Here is a 26029-nt window from a genome sequence, read left to right as displayed (position 1 = left end):
CCGTTAAAACTTTCTGCCTGTGCCACTGTCACCAGCGCGTATATTTGGAGATTGCAGGAGGGGGCATAGAGAGTAGGATGAAGTGGGGGCAAAGAGCAAAACTTGAAGATATGGCTATGCGACTGGTGTGCAGCAACATGAACTGCTGAATCTGTCCTCTATTAGCTTGTCAAAAACATGTGAAGTGCAGAATTCTGCAGAGCTGGTAATCAAAATGACCAGTTTCATATTGAACAGCATCACACTGCCTGTCAAAATCAGAAACTGAAAACAGCAGATGCTAACATACAGTAGCAAAGAGCAGTCAGTCTGAGGGACATTTTCACACTGCCTGTATTACTGCAAAATGCACAGGTACTTTTAGCATTGGTTTCCAAAGTGAAACCACACACGTACTTTTATTGTGAAAACTGCAGGTACTTCCCTCTCGCCCTATTGCCAAAGAAAAAACATACAACGGTATATATAAAGCAATGATACAGTCATTTGTTGTTTTTGTGGAGTCATAATTTCCTTCCCCCTAATAAACAGGTACTTTTTCTGACTAAAACAATGTACATGTGCTATTGCAATACATACCTTGACTGTGCTCTGCTGAATTGGGTAAAAGTGTGTGTCTTATGGAACATTATGCATAATTTTATCCACGCACAGGGTGGGCAGTTTTCATAGAACCATGCAGTGAAAATAGCTTTGAAAATTGATGCTTTTTACTGTGGGTGTTCCCCTCATCCTTTGGGCTTTCAGGAGCCACAGACCACGGCTCCCTCTAGAACCCCATATGCATGTACCCCCAATCTGCATACCAATCCTCCCTACACTCTCCCAGGCCCTGGCTGGCTCCAGGAGCAGAAGCCGGGCTTGAATTGAACCCAGCTATCTAGGAGGGTAGCGCACGGTATTGCCACTGAGCCCCCAGACCAATATGTGTGGTGTTCACAAATTATTCATGGTACTAATAATGACATTTCTTTAAAATATTTCTTCATTCCATTTTTTTAAGTTAGTTTGATCCAAATGTGGAATATCATTTTTACCTTCCCACCGCTCTCACACAATGAACGGTTTTGAAAGGGGAACTGCACAGGAAGTTTCACTTTCAGCATCTGCCTTCAAGCCAACAGGTGACAAGTACTGACCTGTATAGAGACAGCATTCATCCTCTGGTTAGAATAGACTTTGTGGCATAAAAATTGAAAGTGGTAGACAAAACATTAAAAAAAAAGCAGAGAACATCATAATATTCTGCAAGCATATGTGGAGAAAGAGCAGCATGTATGTTTTTTCAGCTATAATGACAATTCACACTCTGCAGCTTCTTTTAGAATGTTTTAGTCCAGCTACAAAGCAGTCCATATTTTTAAATTTTTAATATGCAAAAATCAATCCTCAGTGGTCAAAAAAATACAAAACTAAAAACACAATTTAGAAAAGCAGCCCAACTAATACATATTGGGCTAGATTCAATACATGGGACCAAAAGTTTGGTACCTCGATGATCCACACTAACTAGTATTCTGTAAAGAGCAATCTGCATGGAGCTTCCTTTATTGAAGACTAGCTTGGTGGACATTTTGGGCTAGATTCTGTATACGGCGCTTGAAAAATCCGCACCAAAAAAACCGCCGCTTAGGGCATATTCTATAAAGTATGCCTAAATTAAGCCTAAATTTCCGTGTGGATTATAGAATACGCCGAGTGCCCGTCCGTGCAACTAAATTTAGTAACAAGCAGTTAGGCCAAATAAAACTTGGTGTAAATCCCGACGCCTAAATTAGGCGTGGGCCAGGTGTATTCTATAACAACGTACATAGATTTTAGAAATGTCCACGACTCACCCATTCCACACCCGTGGCCACACCCGCTTTTCAACTACGCGACTTAAAATTTACGAGTATCACGTTACAGAATACATTTAGACAGTTGTGCATGTAAATTCTAATGCCAACTATTGTCAATAATTACTTTTTAATTGACAATTAGCACTGATTGGCTTGTTAACTAATTAAGTTGCGCACACAAATCCAGAATACAGCCGGATTTGCGCGTGCAACTTAAGTCGCGCTATATAGAATCTGGGGGTTTGCACCTAACTTTGGGCATGAGCATTATGCCAGCCAAAGGCTGGGGTAAATGCTTGCGCCTAACTGATGGTGGTTAGGCGTAGAAATGCAAGTATTCTATAACACCACATCTAATTTCTGGGAATGCCCCTGACCCTTAAAATTAGGTATGCATGTCAGACCAGGGCTTAGGACAGATCCACATGTAACTCCTCATAACTGCCAATTAAATGCTTGTGAACTCCAGTAATTAATATCTAATTGACTAATTAGTTTACCCATGGGATCTGTACCCAAATGTGGGCGATCCACACAGTATCCGAAGGATTATTCATAAGGACTTATCTGAAAATTGCTTATCGATGTCCAGTGAAAGCAATAGCGCTTTAAAGATACAGGCACATCGACAGGAACTCAGGGTTTTTTTTTGTAGATCCCTTTAGTTATAGGTCACATAAATCCCCTGTATTTCTTTGGTCATATAATTAAAGGTCTTGGTAACGTGAGCTCTCAAGAATCAAGAAATCTCTGAGCTGAGCAGAATTTGCCTGGGTGTGGTCCCTCTAAGAAGCTGCGAAGTTATGCTTTAGTCGGAGCGGAAGGTGGTGCACAGCAGGCTCACAGAAAAGCTCACTGTTTCCTTTTCCTTTCAAAAGCACCAGCGAGCGCATGATGACCCGGTGGCCCTGAAATATACCTTCCACGAGGTTGTAACAGCAGGACACGATTCCCCTCAGAAGCTACGGGCACTACAGAACCGTTGCCTGATACCTGGCTGGTATGCCACCCACCTTGAACGCTGGTTGAACCACTACCATGCTAACCAGGTAGGACAAGGAGCAAGGGATTGACTTCAGGTTGTAGATTATTAAATTGCACTCTGTCATGTTCATGTTTTTTCTAATTGTTTCTCTCAGTTGTGCTGATTATTCGAGCCCCTTCCCTGGCAATGTCTTTAATAATAAATCGGTGGACGTGGAGTTTTGATAATTCTACAAAATTTAATTAATTAATAGGACAAGGCCTGAAGGTGAGCAATAGTGCCTGGATTTTATTGGTCAATTAAAACAAATGTAGGGGTCGATATTCAGCTGGCAGCAGTGAGTTTTGTTTTTTTGACCACCGCCAGCGTTATTCCTGGATATTCAATGCCAGGTCGTATCTGGGTTTATGTGCTATCTATCTGTTATGCGGTTAAATGCGACAGCACATAAGCGACACCGCATAAAGATAGGACTGGCTTTTATGTGGTCTGATTTAACTGCTGAATTTCAGCACTTAACCACATAAATGCCGACTTGGCCCCTGGGTCGCCCACAAAATAGCCGGCTTTGACTTTAGCAGTTTGTGGTGACATTCAGCGGCACTAGCCAGTTAAGTGCCGCAGAATATCAGTGGATAGCCCTGCTCAAGTGATTTAATCAGCCAGGAGCCGTTTCTGGCTGGTTAAATCGTTTTGAATATCGACCCCGCAATTTTATAAAGAACTTAAAATCATGCAGAAAATATCACCAGAAGCAAGATTTTGACTTGCTAGATATGTGAAGGGCAATTCTATAACTGGACACATGTCTTTACGCATGCCATGTGCACCTAAGTGAGTGCTTTAGAGTATAACTGCAAAGGGGTGTGCACGTAGGTGGAGCATGGAAGGGGCATGGGCGTGTCTGTCATGTGTGTAACTTAAAGAATACTATTGTGTGCACATAGTTGGAGCATGGGAGGGGCATGGGCATGTCTCCCAATTATGCGTGTAAGTTAAAAGAATACTTAAACCAAACAAACAAGAGTCCGCAGTCTGCACAAAGCAAGCAAGCAAATGACAACAGCTGGAAATCTTTTATTAACAGTTCTTCAGTCTGACTGCTCGCAGACCGGATAGTTGTAGAAACAGATTAGATCTTTATCAAATCAAACAACAACCTTTTTTGGTAGAGTAGTCAATTCCATATATAAACAACTGCGAGTCCAGCTTGTCAACAATTGCATCTAGTGATTCTCCCGCCAATGAAATAGAGATCTATTTGCATACAATGGAGGCATGTGTGCAAATGGATCTCATGCATATCTATTGGGGAAATCCTGAAAACCCAACTGGGTTGTGGCTCTCAAGGACCAAGGTTGGACACACCTGGTTTAAAAACATACTTTATCAAATTACTCCACAGTATCTTTTGGATGAGATGTGCAACCTTACTGTGCTTTTCTCTTTGGATAATTCTTCAGACATTATCACATTGCAGCCGGCTATGAGATGACAGATTACGCTGCAGAATCTGTTTTGATGAAAGCTCGTGGAGAACAGGCTAGGGCAGGGGTTCTCAATCCAGTCCTTGAGACACACCAAACCAGTCTGCCTCTATTGTATGCAAATTTATCTCATGCATATCGTGGGTATATAGAAAACCTGACTGGCTTGCTATGTCCCGAGGATTGGCTTGAAAACCCCAGGGTTAGGGAAATAACGGAAGGGACTAAGAGCATGCCTTTGCCGACCTCGCCATTAACATGGCAGCGGGTGACCGGCTAGCATACCAGGTTGCTGCACCCATACTCTTCTTCCCCTTTCTGGCTGCCCCAGCAGGTGTGGGCAAAGTTCACCAAGATGTGCTATCACATGTGCAATCTTCATTTGTGGGTGACAGGCCAGGGAGGGGAAGAGAGAAGGAGCCTCTAGTAATTAAAGGGCATTTGGCACTATTTCTGGCATTATAACTGGTCACCAGAGTGCATCAGTTAAGGTGTTCCAACCCCATGGAGCATCCAGCTGCATGTTCTGTCAGGATTTCCCGCAGCGGTACGCTGCAGAGACGGAGATCACGAAAGAGAAGCACCAGGTGTTTTTCAGTATGTTTGGGATCTTGCCAGGTACTTGTGACCTGAATTGGCCACTGTTGGAAATGGGATACTGGGCTTGATAGACCTTTGGTCTGTTCCAGTATGGCACCTCGTTCTTATGGTCTTCAGTTGGGCAGCTGATTTGCAGAGTGGGAACTCTGATCAGTGAGTACACCTGTTGGGGGAGTGTAGCTCAGGGACTACTGTGATCTCTGGCATGCACAGTAGAGTATCTACACATGTCCAGTTCATTGACTGTGCTTGAGCTGTTCTTCTGTCAGGGGGGCGGAGCGCGGAGGATGGCGGGAGGCGGAGCATTGGCGACAGAAGGAGAAGAGAGAGACAGGAAGGGAGGGGGGCCCGGCGCTTCTAAAGTGTAGATTTTTAACAGTTTGTATTTCATACATGGAGAAGCGGGGCGCAGAGGCGACTTCAGGCGGGGGGGGGGGGGGGGGGGCAAGGCCGTCCACACAGGACGCTCCTGATGAGCGCCTTTGCCCCCTCCCGATCCTTTTTTAATGTTTGTGGAGACATTTTATGCAGGGGAAAGCGGGGAGCTCACTTTTCTTTTTAAACTACTACTACACATGATTTTTATGGTGCAGGGGGCAGCGGGGAGATGACAGCTCAGGCCTTAACGACAGGTCTGAGCTGACATTAAATTTCTGATGGTAAATGGTTCGTTAAATGGTCGGTATGCTAGTGCATTCCCAATTGTCCACATTTCAATGGTAGTTTCTCGTTTGCATTCCGTTTTCGTTAGCTGCTAGTGTTGTCGGAAAAGTGCCTTTAATGCATGCTATGGTTTAAAATTTCCTCGTTAAAGTTTTGTGCATCTGGGCCTAAGTGAGAAGCCTGTCCATACTGAGAAGCAGGCTCATAACCTCAGGGGAAGCATGAAGCGTCATGGCCAGGGACAGACATTAAATGAGTTATGGGGACCCCACCCCCCACCACCACTGGAAGATGACAAGTACCCACTGTGACTTTTCAGTTGGAAGGCTGCCACTTTCCAGGAGGGGGGTTTGCTGAAGACCGAAGGTAATGAGATTATCCCTTTCTTTTGTGCTGCACAGTTCTTTTTCTGTTCAGCATCCCCTCTTGGGGAACAGCCATAGAGGAAGGCAGACCAAAATGGCCTCACACCAAAATGGGCTATGTTCAGCATCCCGGTGTGATAACAAAAATGCTGACAGGCTGCCAATCAGACCTTTAAAACTCCTCTCTATCCCTTCCTCTTCCCCTCCCTGGTTCAGGCTACACAAAACAATGCACATGCAGCAGCCAGGCTGGTGGGCTTTCTAACCCTTGCCAGGACTGTTGGAAGGAAAAGAGAGGGTGGGGTGCCCTCAAAGCGCCCTACATATCAGTTCATCCACCATCCCTTCATTTTCTAGGTAGTAGCAAATTTTCAGTTCATTTTAAACACATATTTTAATAAAAATGTTTTAATCTGCATTAGAACTTTTTAATATGAACTAATTGACTTAACCTTGTTAATCCATAGGTTAACGCACGATAAATTGATTTAGCCTGCAGTAAATTCTTTTCAGCACACAAATGAATGCACATGCATGTTATATAGCTGTCCTGTCCCACCAAGCACCTCAAGAGATACATGAGGAGCATGACTGGCCAGCTTTTGTCAGCCTGTTTATCCTTTTTCTAGATTCTGGTTTTGGATGGGAAACTGCTCCGCACAGAGCCAGCAAATATGATGGAGACAGTGCAGAAATTCCTTGGAGTCACGAACACCATTGACTATCGTAAAACCCTAGCGTAAGTGCCTATTCTTACAACATCTGGTTAGGCTCATGAAGTCTGTTTGGGGTCCTGCACTGTCATTAGTTGCAAATGATCATTTGAGCATGTGTTGTATGAAAAATGACAACTTTGGCAAGGATCAGACTGATATAAGCAGCTGCCACCTGTGAGGGATGGCTACAGAGATATTTTTCACATTTGCAAACTACTTAGGGGTCGATACTCCAAGCTATTTAACCGTCTAGAAATGGCTCCTGGCTGCTTAAATTGGTGGTGTGGAGCTCTCCGCTGCTATCCAGCAGCACTTAATAGTTAGTGCCGCTGAATATCACCACAGACTGTTAAACTCAAAGCTGGTTATTTTGTGGGTAGTCTGGGGGCGGCCTCAACACTTATGAAGTTATGCTGATATTCAGCACTTAACTGCCTAAGGGGGTCTTTTATAAAGCGGCGGTAAATCCAACATGAGCTTACCACACGCTAAATCTGAACTACCACAGGCCCAATGCAGCTGCTGGCGGTAGTTCGAGTCGAGCACGCGCCATTTCTGGTGCTCTGGAAATTTCTTTCTTTTTTTTTTTTAGCGCAGTGGTAATCCCAGTTACCATGGGAGCCCTTGTGTCGGTAAGCGCTTCCCACTACATAGCCATTTTTTTGGGAGGCCTTTTACCCACTGCAGTAAAAAGGGCCCTGGCATGTGAGGAAAATGACCCCCGCCGCTACCGCTCGCCTTTTTTCCCTGCAGGTTAGTAAAAGGACCCCTAAGTTTGGTGGTTAAATCAAGCTGCATAAAAGTCAGTCTTGTCTTTGCTGAATATCACACTTAACTGCATAAGAGAGAGCTGGCTGTATAAACCCAGTTATTCAGTTCTGGAGCCTGGACATGGCCCAGTGTTGACATCTGGGAAAAACACCAACAACTGCTAAAAAAAAAAAATGCTCACTGCCGCCAGCTGAATGTTCACCTTTTAATTTTTATTTATTTATTTGGGCTTGATATACCACAAAGTAGATCCAAACAGGCAACATTTTTCTAGTACAGTGCAGATGAAGATGCTAACCAGAATAAAGGGGAGAGGCCCTAAGAGGGGGAAGATTCAAAAGCCAGGGAAAAAAGGTGAGTCTTAAGAAGGACTTTAAATGAAGGAAGGGAGGTGGGGAAGAGAGTTTCAAAGCTTCGGGCCCATGAAAGCAGTGTCACGAGAGATTGTAAGGTGAAGAGTGGTAGGTGAAGGAACACAAAACAGGTGATCAGATGCGGAGCACAGGAGGTGAGATGGGGAGTAAGGAATGAGAAGCTGATGTAAGCAGGCATATGCAGAGGGGAGACATCCTTTTGAAAACTAGCATAAGAAGCTTGAAGCGAATACGGAAAGAGGCAGGTAGCCAGTGTTAAAGGCAGAGAGGAGTGATGTAGGCGATGAATAATTTTAACTGCTGTCAATTGGATAAGTTGAAGACATTTCAGGGCGTGCAAGGGTAGACTGGACTAGAGGGAATTACAATAGTCAATTTTAGAAATTACCAAAGAGAGGAGAAGGGTGCGAATAGACTGAGAGAACAGGAAAGAACGGATAGCACGAATATGGTGAACAGTAAAAAAAAAAAAAAAAAAAAAGGCAGAGCGAACAGAATCTGTGCTTTGAGTATAAGTTTACAGTTGAAAACAACCCCAAGCACCTGACTGACTCACAGAAGGAAAGAGGTCTCTAACATAGGATGGAGGTGTGACCCAATGGTTAGAAACATAGAAGCCAAGCATCAGATCCCAGTGACTTACTGTGGCCTTGCACATCAATATCAATTTTCCCCCTGTTTACTAAAGCTTAGCTCACGTTATCTGCAGGAGGGTTCATTTTATTCCTACCGGACCTGCTACAGATAACTTGAGCTAAGCTTTAGTAAACAACCCCCTTAGTTTGTAACTCTCTGTAACAAGGAATTAGCTACTGTACCTGAACTGTAACTCAGAGCATAGGTTTGGAAAGGTGAGTAATTAAATCCAGAAAGAAGGAAACATTGCTTTTGTTATAGGAGCATTATTACCATGTTCCATCTTGCCAACTACTGTAAAACACAGCATCATACAACCTTGTAAATGTAATTGAATCAGTGTAATCTCTAACAACTGTTAAATGTAAGCCACATTGAACCAAACTTGTTTTTGGATAATTGTGGGATACAAGTATGAATAAATAAAAATAATGTACATTTGGGAAACAGTGAATTAAGATGACTTCCTCTTGGTTACATAAGGAGTAAGAGCAAGGATCAATCCTGACAGCTTACCACATCTCATTGACTAGGTTCTGGAGAGAGAACATTGAGAGGCCACCTTTGCATTTGTAGGCTCTCTAACAAACAGAGTAAAACCCCTTTGCAGGAAAAACAAGCAACAGCTCAAGGGAGCTGGAAAAGAGAGCAGTCAAGAAGGGAGTCAACAAACGTTTTTAGTCAAACGTGTCGCAATAAATCTGAACAGTCATGTTTGATTGCATTATGGACTGTTGTACCTGATCATAGATTTTTTTTTTAATGTATTTTGACATACTAGACTAATAACATTCATTAAATTGACTAGAGGAGTGTGGTAGCCGTGTAGTCCACCTCTTAAGGTTATCAATAGAAATCAAACAAAATAAAACATGGAAAGAAAATAAGATGATACCTTTCTTTTCCATGTTTTATTTTGTTTGATTTCTATTGATAACCTTAAGAGTGGACTAAAACGGCTACCACACTCCTCTAGTTAAGATGGAAGATACCGCATACAGCCGCATGAAAAGCAAATGAACAAACTCTTGGAAAAAGAAACAAAAGTGAACAGTCATCTTTACTTTCTGACAATCTGCAAGAAGAATTACATCATTCCCAAAGGACTGAGGATCAAAAATCCTTTGGCTACTACTTACAATTCTGACTATGCAGAGAAACTCTGCAACGCACTAGTCGGAAACTAAGAAATGAACTTATACATCAACTCTACAAGAAAAAAGAATAATACAAACCCAAAGGATGTAATCATGAGGAACATGGAGGAATTACATCCACACCTTGTGAACCAACTTAAAGAGGACCTACATAACATCCAAGGAGAAAAACCAATACATTGCTATCCGCAAAAAGGAAATAAAGCTATATTCTCTTCTTCAAAATCAAAGAGAGAGAAACTGCTTATCCTTGAATAGCTACAGCTCTGCAGAACCAACATCCCCAGACACCTTGGAGACACTTGGATACACATCTGAGGCATGTGAAAATCAGAGCCCAAACAAACCAGGGAATACTGATCACACCTTTACAGATGCAAACCAAATGGGGTTAATAAACCTCTCGAACCATCAATTATCACAGCATGAGGTATCTGTGCTATCCAAAGGGCTCTCATTCTGCCCATACCAGGAAACTAGATGAACTCCAACTATACTCAGACCTAGAAGAATTCTTTAGAAAAATGCGCCTTAAACCACATTTCTATAATAAAGGGACACCAAACAGACCAGAATACAGTCTTAAAAGAACACTTATTTCACCCCACAGGAGGACAAAACTACAAGCTGGATAATTACATAGAAAGTTTCAGACATAGGGTGAAATCCCAACTTTCCAACAAACAAAAGAGAATCCTGTACAATCTTACCCCACCAGAAAGAGCGGCCTAAGAACCCTACAAACTAACGAACGCATTATCATCAAACCCGCAGACAAAGGAGGCGCAGTGGTAATTATGGACATACAAAAATACATTGACGAGGGGCACAGACAGTTTCCTGTAGTATTTATTGTCTGAGAGCTAACTGAGGACCCCACACAGGATTACACAAAACAGCTGAAAGACCTTATCAAAACATTTCCTACACAGCGCCAACCTCACCTGAAGAAACTCATACCAACCAGCCTGCTGTGGGCACATTCTACATGCTACCCAAGATCCACAAACCGGGAAGACCAATCATATCAGGTATTGGCACACTCACGGAAGAAATATCTGGATTCATAGAGGGAATTCTGAAACCTCTCGTACACAAAACTAACAGCTTCATACAAGACACCACAGACTTTTTGAATAAATTGAAAAATATCAAGCAACTACCACCACCTAACACCCTTCTGGTCACGATGGATGTAGAATCACTATACAGCAACATTCCACATGCGGATGGCATAGCTGCATGTGGAAGACTCCTAAAAAAAAAATCCACACTGGACCATCAATACTCACCAGAAACTATTACAAAATTAATCAAATTCATTTTAACTCACAACTACTTCCGCTTAACAATGATATCTATCTACAAATAATGGGCACTGCGATGGGCACCAGGACAGCACCCCAATATGCCAACCTTTTTAAGGCTGAGCTGGAAGAGACATTTCTGAATACACACCAGACCAAACCTCTAAAATACTACCGGTACATCGATGACATTTTTATGATTTGGACGGAGGGTGAAGAAACTCTGAAACAATTTTATTCTGCCTTCAATACATACCATCCTACAATCAGATTCAAAATTGACTACTCCCCAGAAAAAGTCAAATTTTTGGACACCACGGTCTCAATCAGTGATGGCTGTATACAAACATCTATATACAAGAAACCCACAGACAGATGCAGCTACCTCCACAACTCCAGCTTCCATCCTTCACATACAAAAAGATCCATCATTTACAGCCAAGCCACAAAATACCACCGTATCTGCTCTAACCCAGGGGATAGAGACAGACACCTTAAAAGCCTGACTGCATCCTTCAAACAGGCTACAACCCCAAAATATCTCCAAGAATATTGCCTCCTCCCTCAAAACACCCAGGGAGAATCTGCTACAGTACAAGGAGAAAAAAATCCACAGACAGAATCCCCCTTGTAGTGACATACAATCCAGAGCTGGAAAAACTGAGGAAAATCATAAGAGATCTACAACCTATACTCCAGGAGGATGAATTACTGAAAGAGATATTCCCATCCCCACCAGTACTGGCCTTCCGACAGCCACCCAACTTAAAACACAAGCTAATCAGAAGTAAACTTCCATCACAGACTGAAAAGGAACAGAAGGGCACACTTCCCTGTAATTTATCCAGTTGCAAACTATGCCAAAATATTTCACAGGACCCCAAAGTCATCCACAAGGAAAGATATTCAACATAAAGGGATCTTTCACTTGCTCATCTTCCAATGTGGTATATATCATTCAGTGTAAAAATGTAACGAAGGATGCTATATTGGAGAAGCAGGCCAGATGCTTAAGACAAGATTCAATTTACATAGACATCACATGAACAATGCTGGTGCCAGTAGGGTTCCCACACCTGTTGGTCAACATTTTACAGGACCAGGACACTGTACCAGTGACTTCACAGTGAGAATCCTGAAAGGTAACTTTAAAACCATACAAGAACGTAAGACCTTTGAAGTCAGAATGATTGAATATTTTAACACCCAACAGAAAGGACTTAACAAGGATCTGGGGTTCTTAGCCCATTATAAACCATAAAGCTGTATGTCTGTTGATCACCCCACTCCTCACCTATCCACACCCATCCTGTTAGAATATCAATGATATGCTTTGATGTCCCCATGCATACCTCCGACCCACCCCCATCCTCCCACCCTGTCAGACTGTCATAGTAATGCTGAATGTTTTCACTTATATACACTGTCAGCTAGCACATTTGCTTATTTCCGATCTGACGAAGAAGGGCAACCTTCGAAAGCTAATCAAGAAATGTATTAAGTTATGTCCAATTAAATTGACTGAAATCCATTCTAGGCTCCTTTCACTCTGTTTGCTTATATGTGGGCTCTCTGCCAAGATTGTTCATCCTTGTGCTTGATAACAATTTTTATTTCTGAATCCTTCATCAGTGAGAGCACTGCTGGTTGGAAACAGCTTTTCTTTTTTTCTGCACCTGGTTTATATTCTTTTCATTGTTTTATTCCTTGTGAAGGTTTGATCCAAAAAAAGGCTTTTGGTGCCAGCTTCTGGAAGGAGGGAAAACCAAGTGCTTAGGGAAAAGCAAAGGAAGGAAATACCCCGAGATGGATTCTGATGTAAGTCATTGAAAAAACACATTTGCAGGCACAATCCAAGCAGTTTCCAGGCCTTATCTTTTCCTTTCAGGGTTTGCTAATTTCTGGGGTCAGTAGCCCCACAGACATTATGGATATCGTGTGCAGACTGTCATGGAGAGCACTTACCCCTCATTCTAGAAATTGGCATCTAAAGTTAAGCACCAGTTGCATGCCAAATGTGTAGGTACTAGCACTTGAGTTCTGGGAGCTTTTATATGACTTGCGTGCACAAATTGCTTACCGCCAAATTCTCTACATGTTGCCCAAAGTTGGGCACGGATCCCAGATCCATGCATAAACTAATTACCTAATTAGGCGATAACAATCAATTATTGGCATTAGCAAGCACTTAATTGGCAGTAATTAGGAGTTATGCAGATCTGCCTTGTCTTGTACCCTGTTCTATAACTTGCACACCTAAATTTCATAGCACACAACTCCAAAGGTGGCGTGGCATGGGTGGGTCGTGGTGTTCCCAGTATTTAGATACAGTGTTATAGAATACCTGCATTTCTGTGCCTAGCTGCCAGCCTTTGGCTGTTGGAAATGCTCATTCCCAAAGATAGGTGTGTAATGCACGCTAAGCTAGTATTTTATAAAGGACACTCCATGCAGAGCACCCTTTACAGAATACTAGTGTAGCATAAGGCAATCTGCTGGCAGAGGCAAGGATGAGATGCCACCCCTGCCGGTCTGGCATCTCCTCCCCTTCCCTGCTCAACCTTCTTCCCCATGTTTACTTGAATTTTTTTCTTTTCTAAAAGGCGGTTGTGATTCCCATAGGCTGCCCTGCACCAGGCACCAGCCTCTTCACTCTACTGCATCCCGCCTCTGATGAAACAGGAAGTTACGTCAAGAGGCAGGCCATAGTAGGGAGAAGAGGCTGGTGCTGGCGGCAGGGCAGCCTGTGGGAATCGCTGCCACTGCCCGCCTTTTGAAAAAGAAAAATTGAGGTAAACGTGGAGGAAAGGGGAGAGTGCCGCCTGAGGGCCGGTCCTAGGGTCTCTGGCGCCCCCCTGCAGACTATGAGTTGGTGCCTGCACGCCCCTGCCCCCCCCCCCGCATCTCCTTTCTCTCTTCTCCCACCCTGCCCCTGTCCAGCGATTCTCCTTCGCCCCCATCCCCCGCCGCCCTTGGTGCTTTAAATCTTTAATTTACCTCAGTTCCAGCAGCCGAATCATTTGAAAGCCCTGCCCGTCTCTAGCCTTCCCTCCCTTCGTAAGTTCGTTCTGCAGTCCCGCCCTCAAGGAAATGACGTCAGAAGGCGGGACTGCGGAACGAACTCACGAAGGGAGAGAAGGCTAGAGACGGGGCAGGGCTTTCAAATGATGCGGCTGCTGGAACTGAGGTAAATTAAAGATTTAAAGTACCAAAGGGCAGTGCGGTATGGCGGCGCAGCGCCGCAGCGGCGCCCTTGAAGGCAGGCGCCCCCCTGCGGCGCTTACCCCGCTTACCGGGTTTGACCGGCCCTGCCCCTGCCTCAGTTGGCCTAATGGTAAGTCCACCACTGGTAACGCGGATCATCCCAGTGCCTAACTTTGGGCACCATTTATTGAATTTCCCTCTTAGCACATAAATATGAGGGGGTATTCATGTGGGTGGGTCTCTCATTGGAATTAGAAAAGGTGCAGACAAGGGCGACGAAAATGATAAAGGGGATGGGATGACTTCCTATGAGGAAAGGGCTAAAGTGGCTAGGGCTCTTCAGCTTGGAGAAAAGGCGGCTGAGGGGAGATATGATAGAGGTCTATAAAATAATGAGTGGAGTTGAACAGGTAGATGTGAAGCGTCTGTTCACGCTTTCCAAAAATACTAGGACTAGGGGGCATGCAATGAGCTACAATGTAGTAAATTTAAAACGAATCGGAGAAAATATTTCTTCACTCAACGTGTAATTAACTCTGGAATTCGTTGCCGGAGGATGTGGTAAAGGTGGTTAGCTTAGCGGAGTTTAAAAAAGGTTTGGACGGCTTCCTAAAGGAAAGTCCATAGACAGTTATTAAATGAACTTGGGGAAAATCCACTATTTCTGGGATAAGCAGTATAAAATGTTTTGTACAGTTTTGGGATCTTGCCGGGTATTTGTGACCTGGATTGGCCACTGTTGGAAACAGGATGCTGGGCTCGATGGACCTTTGGTCTTTCCCAGTATGGCAATACTTATGTACTCATAGATATGGCAGAACTGATGGTGTCTGTTTAGGCATCCCAATGCTGATATAATTGCATCATGGCACCCAGATGCTGATGTGGAATTGGCGCTTCGTACACGGCATTGGGGTACCTCAAATGAAGGGCCAAGTTATAGAATTGCCCCCCATTTGCAGACTAGAAGTTCTCTGGGTTTTGTCCACTGTCTAACAGTGAGAAACATCTGTAGAACAGCTGGTGCTGGGTGATCTCCGTTCATACTGGATTCTGAGGTATACACATTAAAACAACTGCACTCACTCTCAGTAAGAAGCTACCTATCTTGAGAAAGGAGAGAGTACTACAAAATTGAAATCTTGCCAGTACAGCACATATGGGGTTTTTCTTCCTTTTGTTCTGTAGTCCCCTAGTTGTATGGTGATGAAAAAAAGCATTCTTTTTCCCAAAATATTGCTTTACTCTCACTTCAGATGCTTCCGTATGACATGTTTGTTCACATAAAAGACTCGTACGTTAGGCTGCTGTTTACCTCCCATCTGGGAGTGAGTTGTTTGAATTCCAATGGCTGCGTGGGAGGAAATTGTACTCATGCCCTGCAGATGGTGAAGAAACCAGGGATTTTGTCACAATGAAAGTGCCCGAGTCTGGCCATAGTGATTCAGTTTTGGAGAAATATTTATACATATTGATCATGTACAAACAAAATTCTTCTAAGAACATTATAAGAAATTACACAAGCCATTTATTAGAGATTGCATTGGAATAATGCCTTGTTGTTGCAATATTTCTTCTCTTCTATCAGTGTCTCTGAATGTTATACACTCATTAGCCCTCCTTGAAGAAAAGGTAGGGAGGAGGGGAGAGGGAGTCTATTGTTTCTCTAAAGCTAGAACTCTTCTCTCCTAGCTTGTCTCTAGTTTTGATATTTTGATAATGCAGTCAGTTTTACTCCATGCTGCTCTGACTGAATGAGAAAAATGATTAAGGGCTCTAGGCATGCTGGGAAGTGTGTTTCCCATAGCACCAAATGTGGAGAAACATTTCAAAATGATGGTACCAGGTAAATCAGAATGTAATGATATGGGAAGAGGAAGAAAAAGAAGCATGCAGGTAGTTGTGCAATAAGTATTACCTTTTCTTTGTTGTTATTCTGAGGGATCTGGTCCCCTGGGCAATAAGGATCATGGGCCCTCCTTTGAGTCTCACATCTCTCGCTCCATTTCCCCCAACATCTCTTTCCCCTTTTTTCCTCTCCAGAGCAAATATCTTTCTCCCCTCCCCCTCTCCAGATCCAACTATTTCCATCTTGTTCTTTCTCTCTTCCCCCAGAAAGCACCCCCCCCCAACCAGTTCCAACATCTCTGCCTCCCTCCAGATCCAGCTCTCCTTCCCAAGGCCAGATATCAGCTCCCCCCCACCCACATTTACCTCAAAAAGTTCCTTTCTTCGTACAGGCCCCCGGCATAGGCTGTCTGCCGCTGACATGAACCTTCTGTCTGCTGTGGCCCTCCTTTGTGGAAGCAGGATGTTTCATCAGAAGAGACGGGCCGTGGCAGAGAGAAAGTTTTGGTCCGCGACAGGCAGCCTATGCCAGGACCATGTACGGAGAAAGGAATTTTTGAGGTAAACGCAGGGGGCGAGGGGTTGAAAGAAAGGGAGTGCCAGACCTAGGATGGAGGGGAAAGAAATGTCGGTCATGTGGGGAGTAGGTACTGGGCCCCTCAATTGCTCTGGGCCCTCAGGCACTGTCTGGTTGCCCGAACGGTCAGTCTGCCCCTGTTCTGTGTCTGAACAAATTACTGTCCTTTACCCCTGAATAACACCCTTGAGCATAAGAAACTCCAAACTTCTCCTTCAAGTATATTTTACAGAGCCTGGGTTATAAATCCAGTTCTCCAGACATATCCAGCCATTCAGATTTTCAGGATACACACGAGTATGCATGAGATAAACTTATACGCACTGCTTTCTTTGTATGCAGATCTATCTCATGCATATTCATGGTGAACTCCCTGCAATCCAGCTGGCTCTGCCCTGAGGATTGAGTTGAGAAGCACCTTTGTATAGTCATGAACTGATGATGAATGTGACCGGTTGGGCAGATTGGATAGACCACTCTGTTATCTGCCATCATATATTGCGTTAGGAAATTATGGGGTCAATATTAAAAACAATTTAAATTGCACTAACTGGCTCTTGAGCAGATATCCATCAACACTTAACTGGAGACTGCCACTGTATATCTGCTCTGATTGCTGCACACTCTCCGATTAGTGCCAAGATGGTCTGGGGACAGAGCTGAGTGAGACCAGAAGTTATCTGGATTCTATCGATCCTCAGGGCTGGAGTTCAGATAACTACCTAAGGAAAGTAGAACCACAGCAATGGATAGTTCAGCACCAGATATCAACAATGAATATTCATGAGAGAGATTTGAATACAGTTCCCCCACTACATGCAAATCTCTCTCATGAATATTAATTGTGGATATTTTGAAAACTTGACTGGTTGGGGTGCCTCCAGGACTAGGTTTGAGAACCACTGCAACAAATTGTTTTACATGTAACTCAGAAGGGGGCATGAGCGTGTCAGTGGTGTTCTCAAAATTTGGGCATAGTTTGTACAATATGGTCATTTACCGTGCCCAGCTGCCATTGGTTGCACCAGCATTTACATCAGGTTTCAGCAGGCAAAATTCCTTGCGCTCAACGTTGGCCCAAGGAATCCGCACTAAGCACTGTTCTATAAAGGTTACTTAGCGCTAAGCAACCTTTATAGAATTGGCTAGCACGGATCTTGCTGGTGCCTAATTTTGGGTGCTATTTATAGAATTTCTCTCATAGAAACATGATGGCAGATAAAGGCTATTTAGTGGGAAAGCGCGGGGTACAAATGTAACAAAAAATATAAATATAGCCTATCCAGTCTGCCCATCCATATTATCTACTATCTCGTCCTCTGCCTAAGAGATCACATATACTTGTCCCAAGCTTTGTTGAATTCATGTACAGTCTTTGTGTCAACCATCACCACCAGGAGGGCCAAATTTAGCCCGTGGTGGTCAGATCCTTAAAAATCACTGCCTGCTACCTGCTGAAAATCGAGCCCTATATCTTTCTTACAACAAAAGGTCTCTGGCTCCTAGCTACATGTAATAAAACACACAGACTGCAGATAATGGAAAGATAATGGATTGAGACAACCAATGCCCAGAGTCTGAACTAGACAAGTTGCGTGCTATCTAGTTTTTAGTATACAGTCCTTCATCACTAATTATTTCTTTATTTTTTTTCCTGTTCCTGCAGTCTAGAGCCTTCCTGAGAGACTATTACAGGGACCACAACATTGAGCTTTCCAAGCTACTGTATAAAATGGGTCAGACGCTGCCCACGTGGCTTAGAGAAGAGCTTCAGAACACCAGGTAGCTGCTGCTTCCATCACTGCCACAGAGGGCAGGAAAAAGCACTCTCCAGAAAGAGCCTGAATCAAACCACAAGCAATATTCTACTCAAGGGAAAATATCCTACCAGGGAAGAGGGCGTTTCTGAGCAATATCAAAGAAAGACACTACAGGAAAAAAAATGCACTACAAATGAAACTTCTGGTGGTTGACCCTGAGAAGAACTCTGTCATGGGAGTCCCTTCCAGTTTTTTGCCAGTGCTATGTTGCTTGGTAACCAGATGTCATTAACTCATCTTTAGATCGCCCTGAACTCCTTACATGGACTCAGGAATTGCCTGTTTTAAAGGCCACATCTTGTGGTGCAATGATCTCTTGGCTGTCAGTTCCACTACACCTTTACATCTTTAGACCTTGAGGGTTGTAATACTCAACTCTCCTCTAGTATTACAACACTAATATACACCAAGAAATGTACCCAAGAAACAGTGGAGAAGAAGGGGCTATAACATTTTTAAAAACATGGTAAGAAGTCTTTGCGAACTGGGGGAACAACAGTAGCTGTCTCCAGCGCCATGGGAAATGCAGATCATCTTCTGTAAATGAGGAACAAAGACCAGAATATTCCCAGAGAACATGAAAAGAGATTGAGTTAAACTGGATTGCAGGCGCTGTCTTTTTGTTTTTATAAGAACTGGTGTTTATACTATACATTGTTACCTACGGGCTTGCCCAAATGCAGTCGCTGGACAAACCATTTGACATGAAAGATTCTAACCGGGAGTGTCACTCCCCATTATACTTTATATGGTCTTTTATTCTGTGGTAACAGACTGAGGTTCACTGGGGGGGAATAGCCATCACCATGTGATTTGCCTACGTGACCTGTCAGTCCTGCAGGTGGGTCTTATTGCCTGAGACCCTCTTGCTCTTGCCCATGTTTCTGGCCCTTCTTAGGATAGAAGGATTTTTTTTAGGGCTACTCAAGGAAATTTTAGTCTTTGAAATACGAAATAGCTAAATATTTATTATTTTTATTTTGTTTGTGCCAGCATTTGTACTCAAAGGATGTGAGTGTCACTCTTTGTTTTTACACTTAGGCTGAACAGTGCACATTTTCTAAGTTCAACTGACCCCACTCTCTAATCTGACAAACATGATTTAGTTTTTATTGAGGTTACAAAGGGTACAGTGCTGCTCTTCCAGTATACATCCCTTTTTTCCTTAGAAAATATGGCAGTATTAACACTTCTTATTTGAGCCCGTTGAAACTGTCCCAAGGTGGACAGATTCGGTAGCAGTGTCACTGATGAGTCTTGGTTATGGGCCTTTCTGGGAATTTGAGCTAGGGAGCAGCAAGGCTGCTATAGATTTGTCATTATAAAAATAGGAGCTGTGGTTGTTGAAACTGGTCAGTTATTCTATAGCCAAATAACCGTCTGTAGGTGAAACACCTCTTTATCTGTGACTATCAGATGGTATGAAATTCCTTCCCTCTTTCCCACCCCAAAATCACAGAGGCATGTGGAGTGTACTTAAATCCCCCCTAGTGTCACAGAAACATGTGGCTGTACTCAGTGGGGCCTCCTTTGTGCTGGTGACCAAAGGATTCATTGATGGGTCAAGAGGAGTTGTATGTTGTGGGAGACTGATGCATCTTCCAACTGAGGACCAGAATAGAGAAAACTGAAATTCCATGATTTGCTCATGTTCTACCATAATTTTTTTTTTTAATAATTTAACAAGAAAGAACTAAGCGAGAGAGTGCAGTATAAAACTGTGATTTAGCTGGGACCTCAACACAACACAGGGATCAGTTAGCTCGCAATCCCTGGGGACACATGTATCGGATGGGCTTCCAGTTATCCAATATATATATTTTTTTCTTTCTAATAGAAAGCTAAACAAAAGAAGCATACATTATTCAATGAAGATGGTTCCGCTGGGAGTACAGACTTTAAGTAACCCTCCAAATAGAGCAGGTGATAAGAGAAGTGTACAGGATAGCAGCACTACAGAAGTAGCATTCAGTTAGCATTGAGAGAAGTAAAACCTAATCTAAGGCAAAAGCTGATACAATAAACTCAGCAGTCACAGCCCAGGTATCTTACTGGACTTCTCCAGATGTTAAAAAAAACATCTACAATACAGTTACAACATGAGCAACTGAAGAATGACCCAAAAGATACATTTCACAAAGAAGCAGTGGTATTTCTGGTGCTCTCTTAATTACAAAACACTGAAAAGTATTCTGCAAATAGTATAGTGTCGTACTAATACCCACAATGCACACAGAGTGAGGCCATCAGTTTATTTGTGTGTTGTTTGCTAGGTTATTATTATTTGCCATGAATTGCATACAACAAGGTGGAACCCCCCTACCCCACCCCAACTTCCTAATACTTTAGCTAATGAAGAATTCAATGAATACGTCAGGAGTGATTCTATAAAAAAGGCGCTAACATTTACAGTAAATGACTAGAATAGTGGAAGATATGCATGTAAATGCCAAAAATCTGGCTATGCACCATTCTGTATATCTTCCATAGTGCCTATTTTACGGGTAGGCATATGCATGGGCGGAGTCGGCAGGATTCAGACTTACACATATAACTTATAGAATACTCTAATTTACACATGTATCTCCGGCATCTAGGCACAAGCATGTACACCAGTTCTAGGGCTAGTGTAAGTAAATAGTAGATGATGACAGATAAAGACCTGCATGGTCCATCTATTCTGCCCAACAAGGTATGATGCGTTATAACGTATGTATACTTGATCTTGATCAGTCCTTGTCATTTTTGGGGCATGGACCGTAGAAGTCTGTCCAGTATTGGTCTTTTTCCCCCAGCTACTGGAGTTGACATCAAAACCAACTCCAGCCAATTCTGATCGGTCTAGTTATAATCAGGGCACAGACCATAGAAGTCTGGCCTTATTTCCCCAATTACTGAAGTTGCTGTCTAAGGCACTACTAAGTTTGTTTTGATTCCATTCTCTTTACATACAGGAATCCTTTGTGTTTATCCCACACATGTTTGAATTTCATTACCGTTTTCATCTCCACTACCTTTCATGGGACTACATTCCAGCATCCACCACCCTCTCTGTGAAAAAGTACTTCCTAACGTTACTCCAGAGTCAGCCCCCCTGCAACCTGAATTCATGTCGTTTAGTTCTACTGCTTTCCCAACTCCAGAAAATGTTCGCTTGTATATATTAATACCTTTCAAGTATTTGAATGTATCATATCAACCCTATCCTTCATTTCCTCTAGGGTATACATATTCAGGTCATCAAGTCTTTTCTCATATGTCTTGCGAAACCGGATACCATTTTCGTTGCATTTCTTTGAACCACTTTAAGTCTTTTTATGTCCTTAGCAAGAGATGGCCTCCAAAACTGAACACAATACTCCAAGTGGGGCCTCTCCAATGACTTGTAAAGGGACATCAATGTCTCCTGTCGTCTGTTCCTTATTTCTCTCTCTTTGCAGCCTAGCATTCATCAGAATATGTATTTTAAGATAATCTGAAGCATGCTGTTTATAGGGGTTGGTTTTCATTGACCTGTTTCTTGATATGCCTTTCAACACAAGATTGAAAAACAACCATCTGTAAGCCTGAAAATGTAATTTACTAAAGTGTATACTGTAGTTCAGCAATATTTATTTCAAATCACTTAAAAAAATGTAAAGCCTGCAGCAGTTGGAAACTGCACAGTCAGACATGGTTAAAGCTATAGTTCCATCTTTAAGACTGGAAAATGTGAATAACTAAACATATCAGATATAATTGCCCTCTGACTGGCAGGGCCAGTGCTCAGTAGCAGCATTGGACACTGCTATGCAGAGGACCTATGTTGGATTCTCAGGTCCAGCTCCTGTTTTTTAGAGCCAGCCAAGTGATTGACTAACTGTGGGGAAGTGGTGAAAGTAGTGTTCACAGCACATCTTAGTCAATGCTCAATGCTGATGCCTAGGATCAATACCTAGTCAACTCCCACAGGTAGCCCTTGGCCAAGGACATTTTTGATGGTTGAGCTGAGTTGGGAGGGAGATATAAATCGAAGAGAAAAGACCTAAGTAGTTATGCAGGAAGGCTTATGGCACCATGGCCCAGCAGAGGCTGGTTCCAATTTAGCTGGCAAGCTAAAGGAGCAGGAAGAAATTGCCAGTCCCAAGAAAGGAAATAATTGCTTTCATGTGTTTTTTTTTTTTTTTTTTTCATTTCCCATTTGTTCTGCAAGTCTCTCTGTCCAAGGGTTTGTTTAGGCAGCTACTTTAAACTGATGACTCTTCCTCTGTAGACCACACAGTGTAAATGTAAGTATAATGGTGTCCATTTTAGAAATCTCAATATTTTTTCTCCGCAGCATACTAGTGTTTTGTTTATTGAAAATACTGGGGCATTTTCCGTGACTTTGCTTCTCAATATTTGTCATTCTTCAACACGTGCTGCACTCTCACCATTAATACCACTTGCACTCACGTACGTTGTGATCGGGTATTTCACAGCATCCAGCCATTTGCATGCTGCATTACTGATACACACATTCCCTCTCTCTCTCCAGCCATTCAGACAATATGGGGTCCTTTTACTATGCAGGTCATTCCCACACAGGCCAGTTTTACTGTGGCTGTAAAAAAAAACCAAAACCCTTATTTTCCGTTTATTTCATTAATGGCCATGCGCTCATGTTACCTATTTTGGAGGCAGTAATGGCTCCTCTGTTAAGCATGCACTAATCAGCATGTAGTAATGTAGCTGCGCTAACTGGTTAATGCAGGAATGCCCACTCTGCCCTGACACACCTCCTAAAGAAAATTCCAAAAAAATATGCCCATGCAAACACAGGATCTCTAAGGGAGAAAGGATAGTAAATAGCATGGATGGGCAGACTGGATAGGCCATATGGTCTTATCTGCCTTCGTTGTTTCTATGTAACTAATGCAAGACACTTTAGTGTGTCCCATGTTAGGCTATTTTTGCTTCATTAGGCACATGTTAGCGCCTAATGCAACTTAGTAAAAAGGCCCCTATGTGGCTATACAGGAAGAAACACAGATCCACAAAGGAAACCCACTCACACAAAGGTGTCCATTCAAAAGGTGCAACAGAAGATCCCAGGAAAGGAAAAACAAATGGTCACAAGATACAGACAAGAAACCACATTCCAAACATCTCCCCACCTTTCTATAAAAAATATTTGTCCTGCTCCTTGAGACTTCTAGCGCAGTCACAACCTTGAGACTTTGTATCCCCTCCCAAATCCTTTAGCTCAGTTATTGAAGCACAGAATGTAGCGCCCTCACTTATTTGTTTACTAAAGCCTACCCCGAAGTCAGCAATGTTGCTTAACCTCCTTTTTTTCCCGTTTTGGTAGTTTACCTGCTCTTTACCCTCTGTCAGCTTCTCCTTGGTTACTCCTGTTTTCCCATCCGTATTCTCTTATTTTAGCTCCTCTGTACTTCTTTGTATCCTATTACTGGAACAATTTTCTCCTGTTGTATTATGTAATTTTCTTGTAACTTTGTTAGCCACATTGAGCCCGCATAAGCTGGGAAAATGTGGGAAACAAGTGGACCAAATAAATATAGTAACATGGAGCCTGTCTCCACATCCACTGAGCCACCAGCACAATTTAACCCTTCAGTGTCCAATGTTACCATCAATCTGTTCCCATATGGCTTATTACGGGAACATTAGACACTAAAGTTAAATCTATTTAAGAGCATGGTCTGTAGACCAAAGATTTCTCCTTTGCATCTATAGGAAAAATGCTTAGTTCACTGAGCAAAAAAAAAGTTATAATCCTCTGCCTCCTAACTATCCCCATAATTTTATAACACAGCAACAAAAAATAGACATTTTGCATTTAAATTTTAAAATATCCCATTGTTATCCTTTTCTTTTTTTTTTTTTTTTACTTAATATTCTATATCAGTTTAGAACTTATTGAGGATATAATGCATTGTGATGTCATTAAGACCCCAGTGCTCAAAAGAGAATTGTTAAGAGTTTCTTTGCCATTGGTCACTGCCATAGAGTTTGTTCTGCATTGATGGACAAAGTCACATATAATGCAGTTAATAAATTACAATGTTTGATTTTCTCAACTATTTTATAAAGAAAAAAATAACTTGGATTATATGTAAATGTGTGGCTGATTGGATGCTGGAGGGGGAAAGAAATGTCATAAATGTCCTCAGGCAAACCTAGTATATAAGAATATGAATATTTTTACTACATTACTAACAGTAAATAACGCTAAAGTCCTCTATATATGCTGCAGATTGTTGCTATCATATATTAGGTCACGTTTACTGTTTACAAACTCACTGTTGAATTATTTTGCTCTAATTTAATTTCATTTTGTATGCCATCTTTCCAGTCAAATAAAGACTGTGCAAAGATGCTTATAAGAAATGTAAATTAAACAATATAATTCAATACTCTTGAGTGGACGAGTAACCTAGTGGCTAGTGCAGCAGACTTTGATCCTGGGGAACTGGGTTGGATTCCCGTTGCAGCGTCTTGTGACTCTGGGCAAGTCACTTAACCCTCCATTGCCCCAGGTACAAATAAATACCTGTATATAATATGTAAATTGCTTTGAGTGTAGTTGTAAAAACTACAGAAAGGTGGTATATCAAGTCCTATTCCCCTTTCCCTTGAGTCATATATATATCATAATAGTGTTATCCCATACCTGAAGCCATGGGTAACATATTTATGCTTTTCATGAACTTATCTGGCCAGAAGAGTACACAACTGCCAAGTTATCCAGTTACAGGCCAGTCTTGGATAACCACTTTGTTCTGCAAAAGTTAAACAGTATATGAAATTGTAATAAACATAAGATTTCTGACAACCCCAGCCTGATGCATTATGGGACCTGCAGAGCTGATTTCAAAAGACACAAATAGGGAGTATGAAAACTAAACTGCTTTGGGTTGTGAGTCCAAACCAAGACTGACCAAAAAGTCTCCCTCCTAGAACTGGGTAACTTGTCAGCATTCCTTTATACTTTCATAGTAAGTGACGGCAGATCCTGAATGGTCCATCCAGTCTGCCCAACAGTCACATTCATTATCAATTCAAGATTAAAATCAACAATGAATACTTTATCATGGTCTTTCTTTAGTGTTTCTGGGACATAGACCGTAGAAGTGCACCTGGCTCTGTCCTTATGTTCCAGCTACTGGCGTTGCCGTCAAAGCTCACTCCAATGTATTTGAATCTGTCATGTCATTTACAGGACACAGACCGTAATAGTCTGCCCAGCACTGCCCTCACATTCCAAATTACTGGATTCTCCATCAAAGCCCTCTCCAGCCCATCCTAAACTGGATTGCTATAGACCATACAAGCCAGCCCAGCACCGGCCTTAGTTTTTACAGCCAGAGTTGCCATCTAAACACCACTTGACATACCATGCATTTTCTAATTAGAGATCCACTGTGCTCATCCCACACCTTTTTGAATTCCGCCACCATTCTCCACTGCCTGCCTCGGGAGGGCATTCCAGGCATCAACCACCCTCTCCGTGAAAAATAATTTTCTGATATTACTCAGTCTACCACCCCTCAACCTCAATTCATGTCCTCTAGTTTTATCATTTTCCCTTCTCTGGAATATATTTGTTTCTATATTAATACCTTTCAAGTATTTAAATGTCTGTATCATATCTCCCCTGGCCCTTCTGTCCTCTAGGGTATACATATCAGGTCTT

The 26029-nt window shown here is 42.5% G+C and overlaps 1 protein-coding gene across 1 annotated transcript in view; it reads left to right on the top strand.

Moving 5' to 3' along the window:
- NDST1 (N-deacetylase and N-sulfotransferase 1) overlaps positions 1 to 21039 on the top strand; it is a 229583-nt gene extending 208544 nt beyond the window's left edge. Inside the window, 4 exon segments of the mRNA XM_030212418.1 lie at positions 2720 to 2890; positions 6571 to 6680; positions 12618 to 12720; positions 18198 to 21039. Of these exon segments, the coding sequence (XP_030068278.1) occupies positions 2720 to 2890; positions 6571 to 6680; positions 12618 to 12720; positions 18198 to 18317 (504 nt within the window). The 3' untranslated portion in view covers positions 18318 to 21039.
- The last annotated feature ends 4990 nt before the right edge of the window (positions 21040 to 26029 follow it).

The sequence above is a fragment of the Microcaecilia unicolor genome, chromosome 8 (genome assembly GCF_901765095.1).
Source record: "Microcaecilia unicolor chromosome 8, aMicUni1.1, whole genome shotgun sequence".
NCBI classification, from domain to species: Eukaryota; Metazoa; Chordata; class Amphibia; order Gymnophiona; family Siphonopidae; genus Microcaecilia; species Microcaecilia unicolor.
This window is presented reverse-complemented; position numbering and strand designations above follow the sequence as displayed.